General features: G+C 40.8%; 1 protein-coding gene across 5 annotated transcripts in view; it reads left to right on the plus strand.

Moving 5' to 3' along the window:
- The window catches only part of ST8SIA6 (ST8 alpha-N-acetyl-neuraminide alpha-2,8-sialyltransferase 6), a 47,176-nt gene extending 31,463 nt beyond the window's left edge, over positions 1 to 15,713 (plus strand). For 2 of the 5 annotated variants that reach the window (XM_015619442.3, XM_015619447.3), the window contains exons 8-9: positions 1,109 to 1,581; positions 5,835 to 13,375. In XM_015619442.3, coding sequence (XP_015474928.1) covers positions 1,109 to 1,577 — 469 coding nt within the window. In that variant the 3' untranslated portion in view covers positions 1,578 to 1,581; positions 5,835 to 13,375. Of the gene's footprint in view, positions 1 to 1,108; positions 1,582 to 2,258; positions 3,359 to 5,360; positions 5,543 to 5,834; positions 13,376 to 15,390 lie in introns of those variants that run through there. The other 3 variants (XR_004495740.1, XM_015619444.3, XM_015619443.3) reach the window with 3 other exon arrangements.
- Positions 15,714 to 27,416: the final 11,703 nt, after the last annotated feature.

Raw genomic sequence — 27,416 nt, forward strand, 5'->3', positions numbered from 1 at the left:
TGAGAAGGGGTGTATCACTCCTTGCACTAATTTAGTCGTGCATGAGGTAACTCTTCCAATGAATGTTATGAATGAAAATGGCAGTGGTTGCTGTCCTCTGTCTTGAAGTGCTGCATGAAAAGAGGGTTTGAACCTACTCAAGTTGTGAAGAGAAATGAAACCAATTTTTCCAGCTTCTGCTGGAGTCATTTGCAAAAAGTGGATTCTGATAGCCTTTAAGAGGTGAAAATACACTGCTCAAATAGATGACTCCTACAAAAGAGGACTCAGTGCTTTGAGTCCCAAAGAGGGTGGAAGCTCCATATGTTCAGGCAATTCAGAAAAGTCTGTTCTATAGAGGACATAAGTTGAGTGACCCCCTCTCTTGCATCACTTCTCAGATAACTTTGGAATTTCACTAGTCAGTATTTGAGAGCACAGAATTATGCAGTGGTGAGAGCTAAGTCTCTTTGCTCTTTGTTGGGGACCAAAAGCACCTGAGAATAAATCCTTGTCATTTGTGAAGCTAGAGCTCTAAGTCTTTATAGATCTTTATAGATCTCCATGTGTTTCCTTCTAGTTGAAGGACATAAACAGGGATGCCTTTATTTTTAGCTATTTTAAAAGTATGTCCTGCCCTTGAGCACACACTAATGCTCCAAGGCTGCTCACATGCATCCTTGGATTTCCACACAGGGCAGACAGAGATTTTTGTATACCTGTCAATGTAAGAAACACATTTCACAAACACATACAATATAGATTTTAGTACATGTATTTTCAAACAGAGAAAGTATGAGAACAATATTTTGTGGCATTCTTCTTAATTTCTTGGATTGATCAATTCTGTAAACATGTTCTAGTCTCATTAGCAGTGAATTTGATCTGCTTCAGTATTTTCTGTGTTGCCAGTTCAGACCGATGCAGTGTGTTCTTATTATCCAATAGTCATATTTTCATAGCTGCACATAGGACAACTTATAATAGGATGATGGAGATTTGCAGTGTAGACAGGCTGAACTGCTGCAGCAAAGTTCATAGCACATCTTTGAAAGTGCAGTTGTGCTGTTCCAGTCTGTAATGTTTGTATCAATACTACGTTCCATTCCTACAATTTTGTACTTTGCAGATACAACAAGCTAAATGAAAAGAAGACAGAATTTCTGGAAAACATTGCGGCCTATGGAGATGCTTTTCTTTTACTGCCAGCATTTTCCTTCAGAAGCAACACAGCCACTTCTTTTAAAGTATACCACACTCTGAAAGAGTTCAAAGCAACCCAAAGGGCGATATTTTTTCACCCCGCTTATCTGAAAAGTCTTGCCCAGTTCTGGAGAACTAAGGGTGTGAAAGCCTACCGGTTGTCATCTGGTTTTATGATCACTAGTGCTGCTCTTGAGCTGTGTGAGAATGTGAAGCTCTATGGTTTCTGGCCTTTCTCAAAATCCATAGAGAAGATGCCAATCAGCCACCACTATTATGACAACCAGCTGCCTAAACCGGGTTTCCATGCAATGCCCAAAGAATACAACCAGATCCTTCAGCTTCATGGCAAAGGCATTTTGAAGTTGCAGTTTGGTAAATGTGAATCAGACTAAAAAGGTAGGTCCTGTTCTTGCCACATGAAATGTCTTTATTTCACTAATGTGCCAAGGGAAAACTTGTTTTACAAAGTGTAAGTTCTTCCTTAGAGAGACACTTCTACCTTACATTCAGTGAAAGTCGTATTCCTAAGTGAAAGATTGGATCTTTCTGAATAAATATGTATCACAGAGTTGAGAAATGTTTTCTAGTTGTGAATACCAGATGGGGAGCATAGCTAAGTACAAATTATCCCCATAATTCATAGTCAATCAGAAGTTTTTTCTTATCTCAGATACATCTCTGCCAACTTATGTTTGGTTTGGTATCAGTTCCCAGGTACCAGTCTCCTTTAAGAATTGCTATATTAAAGGCATTCACACATTGTGATCTCCAAAATGAGACACCTAATCATGGCACAGCCTTTCCAGGTGTGTACAGAGAGCAGAGTAAGAATGAGGATTGTTCCATGAAGGGGAAGTATGCATCTATGGCCTTGTTGCCTCTTGTTAGGTAAAGATTTGAGCAGTGTGCGCTCATAGCCTGGAGCTGCAGAGCAGCTTGTGCATGGCAGTGAGGGAACTGCCATACACTACAGCAGATCTTGCTGAGCATTTTACCTTGAGGCAGCTCAGAATCTGGAAGTTACAAACATAGGATGAAGTGTCATTCCTTTTTCTCTGTTCTTTCTGTCCCAGCCCCTTGGACCTCTACCTTCTGTGTATTGCCTCAGAGAAATGCAGCACAGTCTGGCTTCTGACCTTGAGCCAATTTACTGTGTACACACAGATGACTCTGAAAAGATTTGTCTGCATGTTTTCAATCTTGATTTGTCCTGTTGACAAAATAAGACCAATTTGTATGAATACTTTTTCATCTTTTAAGCTAACTCAGAAATTCCTAAGCTCACTATACTATTGTCAGAGTCTTCTTTTACAGAACTCTATTTTTCCAGGGGGTTCAAGTTCATATAATAGTAAGTGAAGTGTACAGTAGAACTGCCATTGTATTCTGTATACTTTAATTGGACTGATGGAATCTCATGACTATATTACTCAAGTTAAATAAATAGCATCATCTTGTTCAAGCCAGAAATTTCAAGCTGAAAAGCTAAGGGCGCTTTTCTTCTCGCTAGGTTCTGAAATGTACTTGAATATATCCTTTGTGATATTTAGAAAACATGTTGTCAAAGATACATTCACACTTAGTTTATCATCAGAGAATGCTAAGTTTTAAAATAGCAGATTGTTAATACCAGGAAGGGACAATTTTATTCAGTTTCAAGGGGTTTTTTTAAGAAATAGAAAAATAAATGGCTTTCAATTATTAGAATAATATAAAACCTATTCATAGGTGAAAAGGGACCTAGAATCCGTATAGTGAATCCATTCTCCTAGTCCATGACAGGAGATTACCTAGGAGGAGTTGAATTGTATATATATGCAGTTTCATGTGGCAAAGGTATGCTTTTTTTGCTTGTAAAAGGTTGCAGTATATTGGAAAGGTTAAGAAATACATAATGTATCTTTTCTTAGTGGCCAAGATGTTTATATCCAGAAGTTTCCATTGTATTTGTTATTCCTATAATATAAATCATTGGAGACAAACTGTATAATTTTAATTGTAGGAACTACATGAGCTAATAAAATGCAAGCCAACTCCTTAGAAAAATTTACTCTAGAGAGAAGCAGATAGAAGCCACAAAAATGTTTAAATATCTGTATGTGTTAATTAAATGCTGTCCATGCTTGACAGACTGAAAATCACTTGTGGCCAAATTTGCCAAATAAGCTGTAAAGAAAAAAAAAACAACAAAACACAAGAAGAATAAGTTGTGATGCCCTAATTTGCACTTATATTTACAAAGAGAAAACCAAAGGAATGGTATGAGCTACCATTCTTCTAGTATTATCAGCTATTAGAGATAATTGAAATTCTATAATGAGTATATTTTACTCAAGATGACCTTTTCTAAAAGTTGAACAATCTCCTTTCTCTTTTCAATTTCCATTTTAATTTCTCCATGCTCTGTGTTCTTCCCTCTTAGTGGGTAGCTGGAGGTTCCTTACACCTGGGGGTGCCCACAGAAGGCTCAGGCAGAACCTCCCACACACATTACTGGACACAAAAGTTTGCTGCTGTAAATGAGGAGTGAAGGAAGCTTCTCTGCTGGGAGCACCTATAGGGAGAATATCATTGCATCCCAATGAGTCATTTTTGGCAATATTGCTCCTAAACACCATCCTTGCCATTGGAAAGGTGGTTTTTTTCTTATTGGATAGAGAGAATTGTCAGATATGAGAGCCCTGTAGAGTCCCACAAGGTGGGAAATTCTGCCTTAATATCCTCTCGTGTACCTTTATGATTATGTTTAACAGATATGTACAGGTCGTCACTAAAGTTGGTGCCCACCTTTCACAGAGGGTCAAACAGAAAATGCAGCAACAGCAAAATCTTGAAACATAATTAATGATCTTTATTATTTTGTATTAGATTACCAAATCATTTTTACTATGGCCTTGCAGCTGAAGGAAGTTTTATTTGTTTTGTGGTTTAACCTGATAAGCCTGAAGGGCATGTCATTAGCTCCAAGTAAACGTAGGTTCAAGGAGGGGAAATGACCTGATTAATATTTTAAAATAGAAAAAAATCTGATTAGAAAAATTGTCAGATGATAAATTAATCAGGCTGGCATAAATTTGATTACCCAGAAGCCTGGTTAAAATGCAAATTTTGCCTGACCAAGAATCCATCAGGTTTTCTGTTTCCTAGGAAAAGACAGCAGGGCAGATGAGTATGTGTTGCTTTGACATACAAAACAGTAACATTAAGCATCTGCTCAGAGAAGTCAGTCAACACAAACAAAAAAAAAACACAGAAAGGAAGAATGAAACTGAGACTCTGAGCCTGGGGAGGAAAACAGTCCTCAATTGTCTGAGCAGAAGGACTGAGGGAGGAGGGCTTGAGCAGAGGTGTGCAGGGGATTAGGAAGTATGAACTGCTGAACTCTCCACTGTGTATCTTACCTGGAAAGTACAAAGTAGGTATGAGTTTTTTGACTCCAACCAAAAGATTAAATGTGATTTGTTTCTGAAAGGGAGCAGCAGTGACTCCCTCCACTCAAGGTGGAGCTGCCAGAGCAGCATCCTGTAAAGCAGGGGAAGGCTTGCTTACTTTCTCAGGAACTAACATCAAAATGAATTATTTTTTTCCAAACTCTGTCAGCATGTGATATTTTTTTAATCTTGAAATTTGCTACAATCCGAGTAAGTGATAAATACTATTATTACATGTAACCTATTTATAACTGTAGAATACCAACACGAGCTTAAATTCTGTTGAAATTCTTCTATGCTTGTGGTGTCCCCATGTAGCTACAGAAATAAGAACTAGCCCACAGTTCACTTTTAATTACCTTGAACAAAATGATACCACATTTTAAAATAAGGACACCTCTGGATTCTTGTCAGGCAGCCAGATTGCAGACTATTTTTTGACTTGGGCAAATATTATCCAATGTGAAATTATTAGTTATTGAAAGAAATGTTTTCTGCCTTAGAACCCCTGCAGTACAGCTTTTAAGCACCTGCTTTGCTCATGCATTCAGTGAATTAAATTAAATAAAAATGTTAAGAATAATGTCAGTAATGAAACAAGTGGAGATAAATTGTTTCTGGTTTAGTTAAAACCTACCAGAATAGAAAAGTATATATTAAATCAAATTAGAATTTATGTTCAATTTCAGTTCAAATGAGGAAGTATTTACATATTTAGAAGGGTTTTATTTTGGTTTTCCACAGCAGAACTATCCTGTTGAAGAAACAGAATAATTGCAATCTCTGGCAATTTCAAAATATGAATAAGATAATATAATTTAGAACATATCAATATTCAAATTAGCAATGAAAGTGTCCCCATGAAGATACTGGCTAGACCTAGCCTTGGTTAGCTTGGGAAGCCTGAAGAGTGTGGAGCAAGTGAGGTAAGTGTGAGCAGATCTGGGGGTATTCAAATGAGGAGTCCTCCTTTAGAAAGATCAGCTGCTTGAGTTAGACCAAGCATGAGAATTCCAGCTTAGCCAGGAGAATTCTGAGAGCCTGTGATTCTGTATAATAGATTGCACAGACTCACAGCCTGAAATACAGATGAAAAGCTGATGCAGAAGATGCAATGCATACACAGAAGATTAAACTATCGGCTTATTTCAAGTATAACAAGCAGTTTTTCTGCTACTCAAGAAATACCAATAACGTATTTTATTGTTTTAATTTCAGGGTGATGATCCTAAGGAGTCAATTTGTGTGTATCTCAGCAGTTCGGTGTTGGATTTGCTCTGATGTGATTTTGTGAGCATTAAACTGCATTATTACAATAGAGAAATATTTTACATTTGGGGGGAAAAGGGAGTGATTTTTTTCACACAGTGACTGCTACATTTACAAATTTTGAGTAATCATTTTTTAAAATACAAAGTAACAATAATTTGGAAAATTCTGAAACTCCTTACTGCTGGTTTAATGGTAGCAAAGCACAATCTCAGGATGGTGGCAATATATGACATTCATCATGTTTTGCTTCTGAGAGGATCATTAAAATATTTTGACATAAGTTCTCTGGTTTTGTTGATACCACATAGTATAGGCAATAGTATCTGTATGGTGGCTGCATGAGTTGGCAGTGAATGTTTTCAATTAAGAACTTCATCCTGTAAATACTGGCATTTTTCTACATGAGAGAAGTGATAAGAGTAGCTGCAGAGGAGTAATAAATTCAGAGCCATGTCTTTCTTAGTTTGACCCAGGGTGCATAGATGAGAAAATCCCTCAGGTCAGAGGTAGTTAAGTGGTTTATGGGCTTTCATTTTGTGGGCAGTAAGTAGTGCTGTGGATTTAACAAGCTTTCATTTTGTGAGCAATAGATGATGCTGTGGATTTGATGGGATCACTCATATGAGTGATGTTAATTCTAAGAACAAGTGTATGAAGGACCAGAGCTTTATAATTATTTATAAACCACTCTGCTTGCTTGTGTTCCTGTATAAGGTCCAGTTCAGCTCCAAATGAGAACCATGAACCTGGTTTCACACTACAATCCCCAGAGCATGACTTTGCACACATTCTTGCTATTGCAGCTCTGTGTCTTGTTTGATACATGAGATGGAATTTCCATTAGAAAGATGATGGGTACCAAGCCTATAATTCAATTTCTTTTCATGTAGTATAGCTTGTATTCATGTTACTACAGATAATGAAACTGCACTAAACATTATCAGAAGGATGATCCTTTTACCATCAACCCCAAGCTCTTCTATGCCAGGATGTATGAGAAAGCCAACTACATTCCCCTAATTTATAACCTGTGTAGTTCTTTAAGTTTTCCATATGGTCCAAGAATACATATGGGGCAACACCCAGCAGCAAGAGAAAGTGAAATATCAGCCCAGAGGAAAGAATCACTTTAACTTTTACAGGAGCTTTGACAAGCAATTGTACCCTAGCTTTTACTGCTCCACTGCAGAAAAAAAAACCCAATCAAGCAAGCAATCAAAATTTAAAAATTGTAATAAACAGTTTCTGTTAAGAGTTCCACTGATTCTTTTGAGAATCCTTTGAATGGTCAGTTCAAAGACAGAGTGTCCTTCTACAGTCAGATACTATCAGGTATTTTGTTTAGTACAATTTCTTTTGCTACTGCAGCATTAAATCCCAAATCAACTGATTTAAAGAGCATTCAGTATTCCACTCTTCCAGGATTATATCTGAAAAAAAAATTCCCACTTAAATGAATTGGACCTTATGAAATAAGGTTCAGAAAAGCCTTTTAAATGTATATTTCATAAGAGCATTACTGTATTGTAATATTTGAAAGCTTACCTTGAAGCAGTTTTATAATCACATAAACACTCCTGGAAGTATTAGAATCAATCATTATGGTTGCAGGTCTGTTGATTGAGCATCTGGATCCATTTCCAAGATAATGATCTCAGAATCCAATATTCCTCCTACCCAAGCAGAAGAGTCCATAAATTCTGATTACAGCTATCAGCAATAAAGTACATTTTTTGAAAATAAGGGGTTTTAAAAAATACGTAGTGCTTTGGGGAAATAACTGATGCCACTAGTACACATGAGGACCTCTGAGTGTCAGTAGAGCCTTTAACAGAAACAAAGACAGCAGAATTGAGCTGATGAGTCCATCTGCATTACCAACTGGTAACTGGAAGAGGGGAGCACAGGGGTTTTATTTATTCTGAACTGTTCCAGTTCCAGCACCACAATCCACATTTTTTCTTTCCCAGCAATGAAATTTTTGCCATTTTCTGGCCACAGGCATCTATTGCTCATGTGCGGAGACCTGGCTGCTGCAAGTACCTGCACCCATGTTACAAGTGTTATAGATGGTTGCCTACTGCAATATCCTAGCTATAGATCAAAGATAAATTTGCTCCCAAAAGACCATCTCCTCTGCTATAAATCAGTCACATGGAGTGTTTTTAGTAGAAGCTGTGCAAAGTGATGTAGTTGTCCTTTGGGTGAGGCAAACAGCTGAGGTTGAGAACCTTGCTGCATTTCATCCAGACAGACAAAGGCCACCTGTGTTCATGTAAGGACTGTAGCTTATTCCAGTCTAGTGTAGAGCAGTGAGGTGTTCTTGGCCGTGTAGCAGCTACATGGTTTGTCTTGGGGAAAATTCATGCATCTTTTACAGGTTTTTACATTGCATCCAGAACAATTGCAAGTGCTCTATGCGCACATAGAGATAATGTAAGATCATTCATTGCTCAGACTAAATTCAGTTAACTACTCAGCATGAGTAAAGGGGAAAAACCTGATTGTGTGAAGTAGAAGATGGGGAGAGGAGAAAATGTAATTTATCTGCAGGGAAGAAGCCACTTTTTTTCAAAAGCATTTGCTAATTAGTACCATGTTGCACTTAGTGAATAAGTATAAATAGTGTACCATGACACACCACAAAGAGCTGAAGTTACTCTGTGTTGGAACTATTTCTGTGCAGCTACATGATTTGAAACACATGTGTATTAGTAACTGGAAAGACCACCAGAATACATTTTAAGAGATGTTTATCCAAAAAGAGAAAGTCTATTCTGGCTTCCTTGATGAAAAGAGGTCTTAACTGAAGGAATGTGATGTAGCACTCACAACTGAGAGCAAGTGGAAATTTCTGTGGTATGGGCAGCCACTGACTTTTTAGCACTGTTTCCACAACGTTTAAACTTGCCAATGACTTGAAGACCTGATCTTCCATGCTGTCAAGGCTCTCAGTGATTTATGGAACACTGGGCTGATAAGAAATTCTTGAAGGAAGTGTTGACCTTTCCTACCCTTTCCTACAACTGCTCTAAACTCTCTATAGAATAAAAATATACTCTGTTAGACTTTAGATTGAGATCCTCAGGCCTTGCTCCAGACATGAAGTTAGTATGAGGTGTTAGTTGCATCCACTTCACTCTACAGGAGGGCAGACATTGTACTCAGCCTTATTATAGCTACTGGTGCTGTGTGCAGGGTGGCTGGCTTGTGTTAATTCAGGTGCAGGCTGGGCAAGTTAGTAGTGGAATTTCTGCACCACGGGGTACCATCAGATTGCTCAAGACTTGCTGAAGTACATTCACTGTGAGAAATTATGTTTTCTTGGTTAGCTGAGTACATTATTTCTAGTTTATTTAAGACCTTTTCCAGGTTAATAATAGTAAATGGATTTTATACCTGGCTGGAAATGTTTATGACACTGTTGCACAACTGAGTCTACATCAGTTTGGATTAAGGATTCTTGACCTAAGGTTAGTAAGGACCTTTCAATTCCCTCTATTTCACATCAGAAATATTCATTTTTAGGGTTTGTGGGCCTCCAATGCTGTCACATGCTGTGGAATGAATATTGAGATTAAATAGTTTTCTAAAGATAGAAACACTGACAGTGTGCTAATATTTCCACTGTACCTTTTCAGAAGCTGACAGTGTCCTTGCACAACTGCATCACAGCATCATTAGATTAAAGCCTGCCTTTTATTCCTTTTTCTCCTCAGAATCTCTAATGTTGCATCCTCCTTCAGGATCCAGTGCTGTCTTGAGTTGGTTGTCTTTACCCTGTGGAGTGTTACACAGCCCTTTTTAATGTCTGTTAGGGAGTTTGTGTGACTGTGAATCAAACACTGCTATGCTTGCAGCATAATAAAACATTCTGTAAATGACTGGGTTTACACCTCAAGGAAGGTAGCTTGGTGTGATATTCACATTGCCTAACTGGAGCTGCTAAAGTTGGTCTGTGGCTGCATGGTGACTTAAGCTGGAATGGCTGCAAGGTCCATTCCCCATTCTCATGCTGCACCTCTCCCTTCATGCTGTGTCTGACCTCAGCCTGTCCCACACCAAGCTGTTTTGGCACCCTGAGATGGCAAAACCCTACCATGGCAACAGAACAAGAAAATTGGTTCATGCCACGAGATAGGGGAATTTCAGAGTCAAAGCAAAGGAGGGAGTAAGACCACTCGGGTGGAATTGTAGGGACACAGTAGGTGCCTTTTGTTATCCAACAGCTGTTGGACAGACCCAGTGGCCCCCTGAAAGCTTGACCACATCCAGAAGGTAACTTCTCTGAGGCTCTGCCTTGTCAGAATGGAGAGATGAGCCCCTGCAAGGGGGATTGGCAGCACAGCAGCTGTTCCGGTGGACCGGAGCCCATCTCTCCCTGTGGTACCAGAAGGTGCTTAAGGCATCTACACTAAGGACTCTGGGTGCCAACACTGCTGATTATTGCTCACCCTTCTCTCATTCCCATTACAGTCATTTTAACAAGCTGGCAACCCCAGCAGATTCAGAAATAAGTAGAAAAATTGTCAATTCACTGATAGTAAACTTGCATAAACTTGCTTGTTATTCAGCATGCCTTTGCTTTCAGCCTCTTTTAATCCCAGCATCTAAAACAGCATCTGCAGAGAAAAGAGGTGAACAAGGCCTGAGGGGGTCGAGAGTTTGATTCTCTTTCCTTTGTGTATTAGTGAGATGACTGCCATACCACCATGCTTGACAAAAGATTAAATTCTCTGTCTTGAGTGACTCAGGAAAAGAAACTAAATTATCTAGGTGACTTCTGGCCCTCTGTGGCTCTCTAAAGCACTAGCAAAATTTTCCTGTTGTTAGGTATTAGTTGATTTTATTCTGTCCAAATATCTGGATCAGTTAATTCATCTGGGTTAGACTGATCATGTACACCTTGAGCCTGTACAGACTCTGTGGTGGAGCTGCAGCCTACCACAGCAATCTAGGTTTAGATCCATTTGACCTACAGATCTTTTTTTGTTCTTTTACTTCCTCTCCTGTGACAAATTCCTGGAGGGAGGTTCTGAATATGCATGCAGTAACTCCTAAGGACACTCAGGTCCACAAAGCACACATCCACCTGTATACAGGAGTCTGTGAGATCAAACCCAAGGAATATTCTGTGGAGGACTTCATTTTGTAACAAGTCTGTCTCAAACAGCTAATAACCTCTTGCAGCATGCTTTGAAGCAGTAGGCTTCTTACACACAAGTCTTTTAGTTAAACGTATCTTAGTTTGAAATATTCAAAGCCAGTTACTCCTTCATCTTGTGCTACTTGAGCAGCAGATCTCTTTAATCTCTAGGTCTGCTAGCCAACAACAGTGACAAGGGGGCAAGTAGTTATTTTAGAAGGCTCAACTCTCTCTTTATTTTGAATTCTGTCATTCTAGGATCTAGGATCGTCCTTCTCTGAGTTTCTGGACAGAAAAATTTCAGATGTTGCTAATCTCTCAGGCTACTCTGGGGAAATCCTTAAGGCTTTTCACCCACAGCATACAACAAGTGGGCAGATTTATATTTATTAACCTTTGTTCCAGATTTTCATAAAGTATTTAATTGGCTCAAAATTATTATTATGATCAAGTAGAGCAGAAATGCTCTGCAGCATGCCACTAAACAAAGGGAAAATTGCAGCTATTTCATGGTCTCCTTTCATAAGGGCACATTTCAGAACACCATCCTATTCTGGGAACACGGCTCACCAGGAGTCTGACCCGGGGTTACTGGGTTACAGCTACGGGGATAGCAGCCTGTCAGTGAGCTCTCGGTGTCGAGCAGATTCCAGCAGTGCAGCAAGAGCTTAACACGAGGGTAGTACATCAGCTTGAGTTTGCCACTGACCAAGGCATCAGTGTAGTACTGTGATGTGTGGTGATTGAGCTCACGTCACCCTGAGCACAAGCAATAACTGCCCTTGGGTAGCAGGTGTTGGCAGATGCTGGTTTAAGGATGAAAACAGTCTGGTTGTGAAAGACAAGGAATGGCATCCTCGTGTTGCTATCAAAGGAATGTTCAAGTCTGTCTTTTGCTAAATCTTGATGCACCTTCAGCAGTACATCAGTGTGTGTTGCCACACCTGGTACTTCTGTGTCTTGTCTTTGTTTCATCCCTCTTTTCTCCAGTGTGGGATAAAACTCACAGTGCATGATGGAAGTATTTAATGATCCCATCATGGTTTCAAGGCAAGAGCCCATCAGGATGAATCATGCAAATGCTTATGACAGGATAACCTGTTGTCAATATTGCTGGGTTTAAATTCCTCACTATTCACTTTAGTCCCTTTGTTTAGACAGGAGGAGATTCTTCACAGCAAGTCTGTAGGCCAACAACATGCTAGGCTTCTCCGCTCTTGGCTTGGCTGTGAGATGTTTCCCTAAAAACACTTCCTCCTTGGTGGATTTATTGTCAGTGTTTACAATACAAATCCATTCTTGAATTCTTGTGACACTGAAGTATAACAGCAGACATTTCTGCATTTTTATACGTACTGTTTGTGTAGTGGCTTCATACGTATTCTTTATCTTAATATTCTTGATATTCTTTTGAGTACCTAATTAAAATTATTTTAAATATTATTATTTTTTAATGTCACCAGAGTAAAGTGTGTGGGAAGTTACATAATGTCATCTAAAAAAACAGCCATACAAGCCAAAATAATTTTAAAGGTATTTGACTGATTTCTGGAGGAGTATTTTCATTAGTCATTTGGACACTTGCATCTTAGTTTTATCTTTCTAAGATAGGCCTAAGAGGCAACCTCTGCTTCTGATTTAGTTCAAGATCTACAAGGGACAAAACAGGTGAATGGAGAGGTCCTACAGTGGGCCACTCCTCAGGGATGGCAAATGTGTGGCTTTTCTTTTCAGAGACTGGTCCATGTGTCGAAATGTAATTTCATAAAGTTACCATGACAGCTTTTGCCCAGAGGTTTCATTGTCTCTTGAAATGTATATTGTTTGCATTCATTTCAGCTCCATTCTTTCCAATGCAATTGTCAAAGCAGAGCTTATCCCCCCTTGGAGCTGGTAAAATTGTGCTCCTCCACATGCACCAAACTCTCTGAAGCTGCTAGTGTCGGCTCTGCTGCTGCTGTTCCAAAAAGGTTCCTTAAATTCTCTCAGTGCTGAACTTATTTATGTTTTCAGACGTGAACTTGATATTGTCTGAGTAGAATGTGTGCAGTGTAATATAGAAATGTCTCTGCGCAGGGTTTAGGAGGAGGCAGGAGCCCCTCAGCTGTGTGTGTGTGCTTTTATTACAGAGAACCAAGATGAAGTTGTACTGTTTAGTCACCTGTTACAGCTGGTTTAATTTGTACTTTGTTTTCATGTTTTAAGTGCCTGATGCTTTTTTTGTCAAGGAGGCAATGGTTTCACTGTTATAAGGCATACTTAGAATTCTGTACTTGTTACCTGTTCTGTAATAGAATATTTTTGCAATTTATGTTTGGAAATAAAGACTTATTAGGCATAATTGTGGTGGATTGTTTCTTTTGTGAATTCTTGAGACTAAACAAGCAAAAATGTGTCTCCTGAGGCTGCAGCATAGAAAAATGCATTAGTGTGAAACCTCTGGAACAATATTAGCAACTGACAGTAAAAATGTGGACAGTTTCTTAAAATTGTGCAAGGAAAAAAACAAGCTGTGCTTAAAAGCAAGTATAGGGGATTGGGGCACTGGTACATGTCTAAATATCTGTTGCTTAAATGGTACCTTCAGTGATTTCAGTCTTTTCTTGAATGGCAACACAATTAACTACTTTTGTTACTTCAAATGACTTTAAATACTTTCAAAAATTATTTATTGAAGAAACATAAAACATGGAAAAGAACCAAATAAGAAAACAGTTGTTGCCATCTTCCTCTGAAAAGAGCTCTTAAATTTGAAAATTACCTCTAAAAATAATCAAATGCTTCAAAAACAATGCTTAATGGAAAATGTTTAAACAATAGATGCAAAAGGTTTTTTTATGCAAAATACTGACCATGAATACATGTCTGATAGATGTGTCTCTTGTAGCTTACTACGCATATTTTAGTCCCTTACATTGGGATTTTTTATTAATATAGTTTTTGGTCACAATCAAAATACTTGTAATGAATGAATTTCAAACAGATAAAGTTCAGAGAAAGAATTTTCCCTCCACGTGTTTACTTTTTACTTCTGGGCAGAAGGCAGTCAGAACTTCTGTGCTGCTTACTGTGACTTCTCCAAATAGAAGCTGACTGCCTCCTTAAATCAGGTCAAATATGTGCATGCAGCTGTTTTGTGAGGAGGACTATTATCCTTTAGGGCCCTCTAGGGACTGAACTGCAATTGCCAAATTTTATTGCAGACAGAACAGAGGTTTAGAACTGAAAGCTTTTATTTGTTCTCATTGACCATCAAGTGGCTTCTGCCTGAAGATTAAGATCTGGATCTTTGTGTCCTACTTCCTTCCCATAGTGCATGAGTTTTTCACTGATGATCAGAACCAAAGGGTTTCTCTTTTTTTGCTGTGCTGGCAGCTGGAATGGCATATATGAGTGATGCAGATGCAAATGTGTCCCCATAATCAGGGCAGGTTCTAAATCAGAAGTGTGATTTCTGCTGAGGAAAGTGTCTTAGATTGAGTTCAGTGATTTCAAATATTTATGAACAGCCAAATGTTGAAAGAGCAGCACAGCCAGGTGATTAGGACTGCTTGGTCCAAGTACAGAATAACTGAGTGCAGCCCTAGTTGATGCATTGCCTTGTTATTATCCCCTGTTAAGAAGGGGAGCAGTCTGGGGGAAGTCAGCTGGACAAGAGGAGAAGGGGTGGGAAGTGGTTGTGCACTGAGGTTATGCCTGTCCTGCAGTCGTTGTGCCTCTGGATCACACCAAGATCAAACCGTGCTCCTAGGGGCAGAGCACCTCCCATCAAGGTGGTCACTGGCATTAGAAGGGCTTTAGAAGGAATGTTGCCAGGAGCAGTTATATGGTTCAAGACCAGGTTAGGTTTTCCTCTTGCCTCTGTTAGGCAAAAAGTGTCATGTGAAGATTTTACAACATGAGGGCTCTGGCTTACTCCAGAAGAAAATGGCCAAAGTCCACAAGTTAAAAGCCATGGTAGTGGGCTAGGGAATCTGGAATCAAATACACAAATGGGCTGAGGAAGTCATCAGCATTTTAAAAGGTGAAGATAGATTGCCTCCTTCTCAGGGATCCCAGTATGCCCATGTTCTGGTAACTGAATGTGCCTGATTTTTGAGATAGACGACAGTTTTAGCTTGCCTCTTCTATCCTGTATCAAGTGTCTGTGTCATACTCACTCTGCACTAGAGCAAATTAATACTGAATAGGAATTTTAAGGTCTCATGACCACTGCAGACTGATAGATGGAACCATCTGGTTAACAGAGATACCATAATGAAAGCATTAATTCTTAAGCAAAGCACTGCAGATCTTTTATCATGTAAGTGAAAAAAAAGTGAAGACTGATTTTAAGCTGCTGTCTGTTTTCCACAGCACAGGGAAGCAGAGCTGAATTAGTCCAGGAGCTCACATACTGCTGCTGTCATCAAAGGAAGAAATGCTGGATGTGCTGGTAAAATGAAATAAACATTAGAAATTAAACAGCTTTCATATTTGAAATTAATTTTATTAGGTTATTTGAGAGACTGTTAAGGCAAAAATATTCTGACTGAATTTTAAGCACAATGCTGATTGTGTAAATCCAACCCTGCGGGGACATTGGTCCTTTTTGTTTAGTTTTTAATCTTTGTAATGACAAAAATTGCTCTTTTATTATGTGCCAAGTTTTAATAAAGTAAAATCACTCAGTAAAGGTCCCTCAGTTTGAACTGCCTGTTTAATGCTGATAGTTTCTCTTGAACAATATGCATTGTGCAAGACCCTTTGTAAGTCCCAGCAGGACCCCAGGGGGGCTGCAGCCTCCACTGTGTGTGCCCTCTTACAGAGCAGGACCACAGCTCCACCCTCGGGTTCCTGCCTGGAAGGAAGAAATGATGGGTCTTCGTCACCCACAGCAGAGGAAGGAGTTGAGGTGGGAGGTGGCATGCTGCCTCAGTAAATGTCCTGATGTTGGATTGTGATATAAAAGAGAAGAAAAAGAACTCTTCTCCAGCTGGATTTTAAATTAGTTGGTCCTCTTTAAAGAAAAAAAAAAAGTTTTTTACACTCTCAGGAAAGGTTTCAAGGCTGGATCAAAAAAAAGACAACGATGTTCTCAGAGGCATTGGAGTAGAAGAGTAAGAGACAAGTTTAAGATCCTCTGGATATGCTTGTGTGTGATACATCATAGAGAAATGTTATGAAGGAAGGATGAGAGGGTGTGATTATTAAGTGGCAGAAGGAGTGACCAAAAATGGAAGATTGCAGTACTCTGACATTGAATTCACAGTTCTCCATCAAATGCTGGTGTAAAATAACTGTTTTAAAAAGCCAAACATGATGAAGTACTGAATAGGCGAGAGTGGGAGGCAGATGGACACCTCACCTTCAGTTCTAAAGCTGAGTGAGGTGACAGGAGGAAATAGCCCGAGATTCATCTCACCACCCACAGTCTCCAGTTCGAGGTAGGGAGACTTTTATGCCAAGCTCCATGGTCCTTAAGTACAGGAGGCTCCCTCATAGTCAGCATGACTGCTTCATATATAAATTCTTACATCATAAACACCTACATTTACTAGATCAGCCCCATCATGTCCTACGCTTTTCCTATCTACACTGAATGTTTTTTTCAACAGTGCCTGAATCATAGAGCTCTGAACTCTGTTAGCCCTATTCACTTTGCTGTAATACAGGTAATAATTCATAGGATAAAATCTCTTTTTCTGAATACATTTAACATCTTTCAGAAGAGTCTAAAACAGAAACTCCAAGAACATGAACTTAGAGCACTTTCAAGTTCATCTTACTTGCAGTCCTGAAGTGACAACTGAGGTATGACATGATACAGATTGTGTTGTATGGGCTCTGCAGGAGCTGAATAATTTGCTGAGGATATTAATTTTGAAAGCCAGACAGCAAGAGATCAGCTGAGATGAAAGATCACTGCACAGTGACCTCAGACCAGGGGAAAAGAAAAAGAAGAGAGTGGAGTGTGGGCCAGCTGAAGAGTTCAGTGCTGCACAGTCTAGCAGTGAACTGAAGTAGATCCATTTTAACACCAAAGGTGGTTTCCATGGAACTGACCACAGATATCATCACTACAGTTCAAAGTCACCACTGTGGATTCCCTTTATGGTCATGGAGAGAAATGGAGTATAATACAACCAGCTAGTTTTAGTTGTCTAAATTAGCTTGTGATAAATCCTAGATTCCCCAGTTTATGGAAGGAGTGTAGAGTGACTAGCTGGGCCATCACACTCTATGCTGGCCCAGAGTTCAGTGTTCCATCCTGGGGGAGTGGGAGAAATGCAGGTGCAACCTCAGACTGAGCTACCACCTTCTTTATTCATACCCAGCCATGACTTGACTGAGGCCTGATCAGTACCCTGTGGCATTGCATCTTCTGAGCAGGGAAATAGTAGCTAAGTAGCAGACTATATAACATCCCTTAGAGACAGCATATCATGAGATCAGGTTATAAGGATTCTCTGAAAGAGAATAGGGCCAATCTCTGAAAGATTCTCAGAAGGAGAATCTATACCAATAGGTATAGATTAACCTTTGTGAATAAAAAATCTAGTGAACTTAATTTCTTTGACCTCTAAAACAATTTTCACAGTCACAAAAATTTAATCAGAATGTAAAAGCTCTTTATCAGATGTTCACTGTTGAAATCAGTATTGGATTTGTGTACTTGAACTGCTGTGCAGCCCTCAATAGACACATTAAAAGTGGTTTAATCTGGTTGTACTTTGGCTTTAGCTTAGTTTGTCAATCTAGCAGTGCAAGTCAAACAGCTTTCACCTTAGGGATTTTCACTGCTTTGCTTGGATAAATTCATTAACAAGCCATAAAGTAGCTGTGAGTCTGAGGGATTTTGGAAGCCATGGAGATGTTCCTGGTGGTGCCAGAACCTGGAGGTAAGCAACACTAACCTTGAGGCCAGTTCTCAGTGTAACACAATGCTACAAAGAGAATGTCATGAAGCTTGACTGGACAGTGTATTCATTGAATCTGGATATCCACACTCAGAGAAGAGGTAAGCAGTAGTAAAACCATGATTTTATGCTAACAGGGACACTCCTCCACATCTCCTTCCTCAATATGTTCCACATGGCTTCATCTGCCATTTTTCAGAAAAAGTGTCAAACTATTTCAGCTTCACTAAAGTGTTCACTTGGCCAAAAAAAACCATGTTCTGGTACACCTAGACCAAAAGATAAGTCTGGAATTGCCAGGGTTATCACTGCTACGGACTCACAGACTTCATGTGAAAACACAGACACGCCCTGAGCTGAAGGCCTTGGGCTCAAGGATTTTGAACATTCCAAGGATCCTTGGCCCCTTGTGGTTTTGGTTGCTAAGGCTCAGTCTGTACTGAAGAAAAGCCTGGCCTATCCAGCCTGTCCCAGGGTAACCATCTGGGCTGCCTTCTGTAGTCAGAAACAGGCCCTTTTTCCCATCCATCACTGTGCTGTTATGCCTCCCCTAACAGCAGAGAGACAGTTTGAACAAGAGGTTTAGGGTTTTGGCAGCAAAATTAAGTGAAAAGATCCCCTTGGTTACTGGTTAAGGTTTTATCCTTGCATGGCACATTAATTGTATCAAAGCTCTGACCTGGGTAGCACAGGCTCTATCCACAGGTGATAGTGAGAAGGGGTGCCAAGCAGTTCATGGCCATCAGGAATCTTTTCTCACTTTCCACACACCTGGAAATGAGGTGAGACGTTGCAATTCAGATGGAATCATGCAGTAGGGAACTTTTCAATCTTTATGTAGTGGGAGTAGGGAGCGATCCCTGGCTTTCTCTATGGCCGAGCACCTAGTCGTATATTATTCCCTGTCTGAAATGTGGACAGTAATGCTTGGTCTTCTCCCAGTAGTGTTATGGAAGTAGATAGTGCATCCTGAAGTTTATTTATGTCCTGTTTGATGGAGACCATGCATGCAAGACCTGCAGACAGGCAGCATTTCCTGGCCCTGAAAATGGCAGTTTATCTCTCACTGCTGTTTCTCACACAGCTTCATCTATGCTTGGTTGGCTGTGACATAAAGCACAGCTGGACAGTTTAGACATATAGTGCCATTATTATGAAATTTAAATTACAAAGATAGAAAACATCAAAATATCAGGGACAGAATTTATCCTTTTTGATCAGCCTTTCTCCTGCATTTTCTTACTATTAATTTTAAACCAGAAGTGTTTCCTTCGTCCCGTAGTAATCACCATCTCCAAGAAGTGAAAATACTCTTACAAAACTAATAAATGGGAATCTATTTGCAAAGATATTTATTTATGCGCCTGGCACTTCAGGGTGCTTAGAGGGTAATCTCAAACTGTGAGCTCTGCACTGTGTAAATTTAGAAGCGATTTTTCTAAATGTCAAGTATTTATTACATGAAAAAAACATTTAGAGTGTAGAGCAGGTCCCCAGTGATATACAGCATTTGGGGAAGGGCTTCTTGGATGAACAGAAATAATATTTGAGAGATGAAAAGCAAATCCTCTATTTGAAATTGCTTTGTGTACATGGAAAGGAGCTTGAACAAAGGTAGAAGACCAGTTCAGTACTTTGTTTTGTCTCATGCATAAAATAGTGGTTTTCCAAGGCTTTATAACCTTTATAACAATCTGTCTTTTGTCATCCTGCAGCACTTCTACCACCTCTGCTTCTCCTTCTTACCCTCATAACAGCTCCAGCAGGCTCCATTCAGACCACAGAATGCAGAATTTATTCATGTATTTACTCACATGTTTATCTTAAATATCAACATATTCCAGTAGGTATAGGTTCTCACCAATCTATTGTGGGAAGCCTGTGATGACTGGTTTTCTGCATGGAAATATGAGAACCATCAGAAGCAAGGGAAGGAAAAACTGAACTTGGCCTTATAACCACATTTGCCAGCTCCCTGAGCACTCTTGGGGCTCAGGGGTTTATGTATCTCCAGTTCTCTGACCTGATTCTCTTCCACCAAAGCACAACTTGATCCAGTGTTTCACACTGGCCTCTGGGGATTCCTGAATTGTTTCTTTTTAGCAAAGGCTGAGGTGAAGAAGTCATTAAGTACCTCAGCCTTGTCCACATCCTGTGTCACCAGAACACCTGCCCCTTTCAGCAGCAGGTCCACATTTCCAGTAGTCTTCTTTTTGCCCCTTATGTATTTATGGGAGCTTTTCTTGTTGCTCCTGACATTCCTTGCCAGAGTCAATTCTGGATGGCTTTGACTCTTTCCTAACTATGTCTGTTTGTTCAAAAGGTGTCTCTACATTTATCACAGGTTACCCAACCCTAATTCTATGTTCTGCATACTTCATTTTGAGGTTTAAGTTTTTCCAGGAACTCCTTAGCAATCCACACAGGCCCTCTGACATTTTTGCTTGGCTTCCTATTCTTTAGGAGGGATTGTTCTTCAGCACAAGGAAGGTGATTGTTGCTTATCAACCAGCTTTCTTGGACCTCTCTTCCCTTTAGGCTTCTATCCCATTGGACTTTTTCAAGTGGATTCCAGAAGACACCAAAGTCTTCTCTCCTAAAGGCCAGAGATGGGGTCTTGGTCTTCACCCTGCTGTCTCCTCTCAGGATACTTCACCATCTCTTGGTCTCTGCGGTGAAGGCAGCCTTTGACTCTCACACCCTCAGGGAGCTTTCCCTTCTTTGTAAGTGTGAGGTCCAACAGGGCACCTCTCCCTACTGGCTTCTCTGTCACTTGGGTCTGAATGTTTTCATCAATGCTCTCCAGGAACCTCCAAGGCTGTGCTCTTCCTCCAGCAGATAATGGTATGGTTACAGCCTGCTCTGAGGACCTGAGCCAGAGAATGGGAGGCTGTGAAAGGCCTCATCTGCTTGTTCTTCCTGTTCAGAGTGGACACCCTCTGCCTCAGGCACCTCCTTCCCTACAGAGGTGCCTGATACCTTGGGCTGGGGCTGCTCCCTCTGTTGTTCCACAGCAGCCTGCCCTGTTCCCTTGCTGGGGGAGGTGGGACAGTCCACGGTGAATAAATCATTCCTGCTCAGCCCATGTGGGGAGCATCTACAGTGCTTGATCATCTGATGACAGTAAGTCAAGGTCTGTGGATAGAAGTCCTATGTTTTATTAGTCCATCTAATAAAATTGGGGGGAAATGACAAACTTTCATCTGAAAGCTTTTATTCATATCTGAAAGAGATGCTGTGAAGTTCAAAGCAATTGCTCCAAATTCAGTTACATAGGAGCTCTACCACCCATAGAGGAAAAGGCAGCTAGAGAATTATGGGTTAAAGAAAAGCTGAAAACATATCTTGCAAAGGACAGGGAGAGACAAGTAATTTACAGCCTGTGAAGAAAGCCTGAGATGTTAGTGGTGGAAAGGATATAGCAGACGCATAACAGACACACAAAAAACCCCAAAAAACAAACAAACAAAAAAACTGCAACAAACCCTAGAATCCAGAAAAATGAAAATGCTGATTAGACACAAAGTTACTTTTCCAGACACTTTATGTCCTGGTTTTATGTGGGAATAGAGTTCATTTTCTCCCTAGTAGCTGGTACGGTGTTTTGGATGCAGGATGAGAACACTGTTGGTAGCACACTGATGTTTTGGTTGTTGCTGAGTAGTGCTTGCACTGAGCCAAGGACTTTTCAGTGTCTCATGCTCTGAAAGTGAGGAGATAGTTGGAACAGAGAAGAGCCAGGACAACTGATGAAGCTGTTATCCCAAAGGGATATTCCATACCACAGTGCTCAGGATATACACTGATGGGAATTGACCAAGAGGGACAGAGCTCAACTCAGGTATGGGCTGAGCATCAGTCTGCAGGTGGTGAGAAATTGTATTGCACATCACCTTTTTCTCCTGGGTTTTATTCCTCTCTCTTTTTCTTTTTGTAATCTTTTTCATTGTAATTATTATTATTAGTAGTAGTAATAGTTTATACATTATCTAAATTATTAAACTGTTTTTATCTGAGTCCCGTTATCAGGGGATAAAGGGATCCCTTTATCAGATAAAACACCAGAGTGTTTTATCTGGTCCTTCTCCACAACCCACCAGGGGTGAGGGGGCAGGGAGCAAACAAGTGGTTGTGTGGCACTTAGTTACCAGCTGATGTTAAACCCTGGCACCATATTAAACTGAGAACTGTCCACTGTTGTGCTGAAAAGCCTTCAAGGAAAAGGAAAAGAAAAGGAAAAGGAAAAGGAAAAGGAAAAGGAAAAGGAAAAGGAAAAGGAAAAGGAAAAGGCTACCCAAATTTAAAAGGACAGTGAAAGGAACTACTAGACTTTGACAGAAGTCATGTCCAAATGAGAAGCACAGGAAAATTTGGCAGTTAAAAAGTAGATCTCTAATGATAGGGATCAAATACCTGTTCAAGTGGCAAGTAATAAAAAGCACTTTCAGACACATCCAGACCATGATGTCTGCCAGAAATTCAGTGCAGCTTCAAGTGAGATAGTCAAGAAGTAGAAGGATTACTCAGCAAAAGTTAGAAAAAACTTAGATGAATGCAGCTCATTAAGGAAAAGGTGAAGGAGCCCCCTGAGACAGATGAAGAACAATCTCAAACTGAAAAGGTTTTGAAACAAATCAATACATTGACAGGTAAGAAGAAGGCAGAATGGCAACTATCAAGCAGCTCTGCAGCAACTCAGCATGAAGCTGCTAATTTGTGAACTGCAATGTATCTGGTGTCAGAGGAACAGACAATGGCTGGTATAACTTCAGACTCTCAAAAAGAGTCTCCAGGGTGATGCTGAAATCTAGAGAGCAATAATGCTAATGTTTTTACCTGGTAAGATCAGGAGGAACTGTGAGAGCAGCTGCACTGGGTAGGATTCCACATGCATTTTTTCCCAGAGAAAGCCTAATGGATGTGGTGGAAACATCTACAGCATTATACAAGCTTTGTGCGTAACAGTGGTGCAAATGGAAGATTTTGTCACAAAATTTTGAGTAACAATAACTTCAGAATTCTAAGAGATACAAAGGTCATGTTCTCCCAGTTTTAAGCTAGAAGTCAGGAAATTACGGAATGGAGAGCCTTCACTGTGGAAGGAAGCTGTCAGTGGGCTCCCACAAGTGTTCATACAGTGGACTTTACCCTTCAGTACATTCCCCAGAGACCTAGCCAAGGCTGTCCAGCAGGTTGACAAAAGAAAAAAGGGCAATCAATATTAATGCTGACCTCAAAGATGCAGAAGGGTATTGTGTTCCCAGATAACTGGTTGATCAAATGGGGAATGAAAATTTAATGTTAGTGACGGCAAAGTAGGGGGAAAAAATAACTCATAGCTAGTTGTCCTTAGGAAACAGATCTTTGAGTCACTTTGGATAACTTTCTGAAAACATCAGCCCAGTACTGAGCAGTGATCAAAAAAGTAGCTAGGATATTTTTACTTACTTTGAGCACAAAACAGGAGTTCTCATTATGTCACTCTATATTGCTCCAATGCACATGTTCTGAAGATCACATGCTCATAGTCACCTTGTTTTAAATAGATCATGGCAGAACTAGAATAAGTAGAGTGATGAGGATTATTAGGGTTACAGGATGACTTCCTGATGAGAAGGCACTCTAGATGTTGAGACATGCAAAAGTGCTGGAGGAGAGTGAGTAGATAATCATAGACTCACAGAATGTTTTGGGTTGGAAGAGACCTTAAAGATCATGTAGTTCCAACCTCCCTGCTGTGGGTAGGGCTGCCTTTCACTAGACCATGTGTTCAGAGCCCCATCCAACCTGCCCAGGGAAGGGAAATCTGTCAAATGAGGGATAACATGGAAGGGGTTGAGCACAGGATGATTATTTACCAGGTTTCATAACACAAAAACTCCTGGAAAGTCAGCAAAATGATCAGAGAATAAGGACAAAATCAAAAGGCAATGTTCTTCCCTGGTATACTGTCATGTTATGAAATACACTCTGTTAGAAATGAAAAATATAAAACTACCCAAATCAAGTCAGACAACTTGATCAATAGTCTGGATAAAGCCACTGGCTCAAAAAGCCCCTGATTTTCTCTTTGCCTTAAAATAAAAACTGTTTCAGGAATTGGAGTCCTCTTGCTTATTCCTTTTTTCCCAGCAAGCTCTATAGGATTCTAGGGAGATCACTGGCCTGACCCAAAATGGATTTTCCTATGTTGTTGTAGAGCTCTGGCCTTTACTTCCTAGAACCCCTGCCCCAACCCTTCCATCTGCCAGGCCATCCCTTTCTATTGATCCTTTTTATGACTAGTCAGTATAATTTGATATGATAAAGCTAAGTTTTCTGGAAGAGGTGATCCTTCCCTTCTGCACAGCCCTGGTGAGACCCCTGTGCAGTGCCATGTCCAGCTCAGGGCTCCCCAGAACAAGAGAGAGAGAGATGGATGTACAAGTCAAACCAAGGGCCATGAGGACAATGATGAGCTTGGAGTACCTGAAATAAAAGTAGAGGAGTCTGAGAGAGCTGGGACTCTTTGGCCTGGAGAACATGAGTCTCAGGGGGATCATATCAATTTACATCATAGAAATACCTGGTGGCAGGAATACCAAAGACAAATCCAGGCTCTCCTTAGTGGTATCCAGGAGAGGGTCTAGAGGAAATGGGCATGAAATGGAAAATAAGAAATATTGTTAACATGTAAGAAAAGCTTTTTCATTTTGAGAGTAACTGAATACAGAATAGGATTTGGCCATGATAGAAGCATACCCAACCAATGCAAGAATTTCCCACTCCAGACCCCTCCTAGATCACAGTCCAGAATTTTTTAGCCTAATGGATCAGGGTAAGTACTTTGTGTGGTAGAGAAACACACTTCCACAGCCACCCAGCTGTAGGGCACTAAGAGCTGAGAGGAAAAGTCAGGCCAGCAAACCTGGAAAGAAGGACTGCTGAAGCAGACAGAAAGCGTGTTTGCCATTATGTCTCCAATTTGCAAAGTGAGCTTTAAAAATATGATTGTAATGGTTTACAGTAGGTAGGAGCCAAGGTATGTTTGCAGTAATTGAACTAGAAAACTTAAAAAGCTAGAGATGGGAATGGAAATCTGGTCTGCACATGAAGGGCTTCTGACTGCAAAACCTCCACATATTAGTCACTTTTCCATATATTATAAGGCTGGTTGTATAAAACAGCAGAGATCTTCTAGCTCATACATTGAAGTCTACAAAGTGTCTTAAGTTGGGAGATCTGCACTTCAAACCCTCCCCTTAATTTGGAAAATATGGACTTTGAATCTGGGTCATTCTCAGACCTTGTATATGGCCTCTGCCAGGTACAGAGACACACACCCCTATCTGAATTTCTGCAAGATTCCCAGATCTTCACAGCAGCTCTGGGGGTGCTATGCTTAGGATGTGTGACTAAAACACTGTTGATGGTACACTGATTTTGACTGGACAGTGCTTGCAAGTCATCAAGGCTTTCTCTTTGTTTCCCACTCTGACCCATCAACAAGTCTGGCTGAGGGTAGGAAAGACACTGGGAAGGAACACAGTTGGGACAAATGACCTGAACTGGCCAGCAGGATATTCCATACAATGCCATGTTTAAGCAGCTCGATCATCAGCAATAAAGGCTGAGGTAACGGAAGAAGGTGGTCATTGTTCAGAGAGCAGGTGAGCCTCTGTCTGGTTGTGGGGCATAATGTGTGACTGCCTTTAGTTTTCCTGAAGTTTTACCCTGCTTCTTTCTTCACCTATTAAACTGCTTTTATCTCCACTCACCAGTTCTGTTACTTTGTTTTCCTTTTTTGTCCCCCATCTCACTGGCAGTGACAAGGATAAGCAAGCATTTCTGTAGGTGCTTGGCTGCCAGCTGAGTTCAACCCACCACATTTCTTCATCCTGAAAATGTATTTATATGCTGTCTGTCAAGTCTGAGACATCTGGTTGTCTCGCTGACAGTAGCAGAGAATAACTGCAGGACGGTTCTTGGAGAAAGCATCTCTCTCTCCCTTTGCAGCCATAGCGTGCACCCCGCAGGCAGGGACCCAGCCGCCAGAAGAAAGGCTCCTCGCAGGCTGCCTTTGCCTTGCAGTTCACGTCACCCACCACAGGGAGACAGCTGCAATACATCTCTGGAAAAGAAACCGGCCCAAAAATGTCAGGCTGAGGCGTTTGTAGGGAATCTATGACACACCACTGTGCAGAGATGTGGCTGCCGTGAACTTGCCCTTTCCAGAATGAAAATTCCAGCAATGAGTTTGGTTGCTGTGGACGGAATCCCACAAGCAGCTTTTCCCTCTGGCCAGCTCGTGGGCCTAGGGGATGGCCTTGGACTGGGTTGGGAGGGGGTCTGTTAGCCAGAGCACTGCTGCCCTTAGTGCAGAAGGAGGGAACGTGGAATGATCTGATATGCTGAGGACAAGAGAAGAGTCTTTTAGCTAAGGTAACTCTACACTGTTGGAGATACCAATTTTTCCATGACTGTGCTATAGCTTTCCTAGCTGAAACTGAGAATTTCACTTAAACTGTGCTTTACATTGGTACCCCATAGTGTGTGAGCTTCATTTTGGGGGGACTTAATCTGAAATCTAGACTGGGAAAATACCTGGACCTGAAATCAGTAAGAGCCTTAAAAGTACACAGTTCTAAACACCTTCCCAGTGGACCCCTGAAATTGGCTTCCACTTCTGATCTTGACTTCTGTGCTCATTTCAAACAGGGCTGCCAATACCTCACCTCCTGCAGGGGTGTTGCAAAGGACCATGAAGAACAGCAGAGGATGTTCTTTAGGCTCCATGGGTGCCTAAAGGTGATTGAGAATTTACAGGGTATGTTTAAATGACTGATTAATGAGAAAACAGATCAGTCTCAAAGTGCCCAGTAACCCACTTACATGTGGGACCTTGCACCTGCCAATAGGACTCTGAATGTGAGCCTTGTAAGTGCTCTAATAACAGGTGCTGGGCCTAGACTGGTGGGATTTGGCCCAGACCCCAGATGGGAAGTTTCCCAATGGGCTGGGATGAGTGGTTTCCTATCAGCAGTTTTCTGAAAGTTCCTCAGATGCTTTTGTGGCTTTGCCCAGGCCCCTGCCAGTCCATGGGGCAGCACCCTGAGGCTTGAGGCCCCACAAGGCCAGCCCCTAACACCATGACAGGCAGCTTGCCACCACAGCTTGCCACCACAGCTTGCCACCACAGCTTGCCACCACAGCTTGCCACCATGCTCTCAGCAGACTTCAGCCAGTTCCTGAGCAATTTAACCTCACACTTAAGCTGAACATTCAGAACCTCAGAGCAGTCTTGTAGGTATTTCCTCCATGCACTTAAAAAAATACAGATGTTCCCAACCAGCAAAGCATGGCATCAGTGGCAGCACGAGATTCATTTGGAGAGGAGAGGAGAAAAAAGAAAAAGGAACAGGAACATGAACAGGAAAAAAGAAAAAGAAAAGGAAAAAGAAAAAGGAACAGGAACATTAACAGGAAAAATAAAAATAAAAATAA

This window comes from Parus major, chromosome 2 (genome assembly GCF_001522545.3).
Source record: "Parus major isolate Abel chromosome 2, Parus_major1.1, whole genome shotgun sequence".
Classification (NCBI taxonomy): Eukaryota; Metazoa; Chordata; class Aves; order Passeriformes; family Paridae; genus Parus; species Parus major.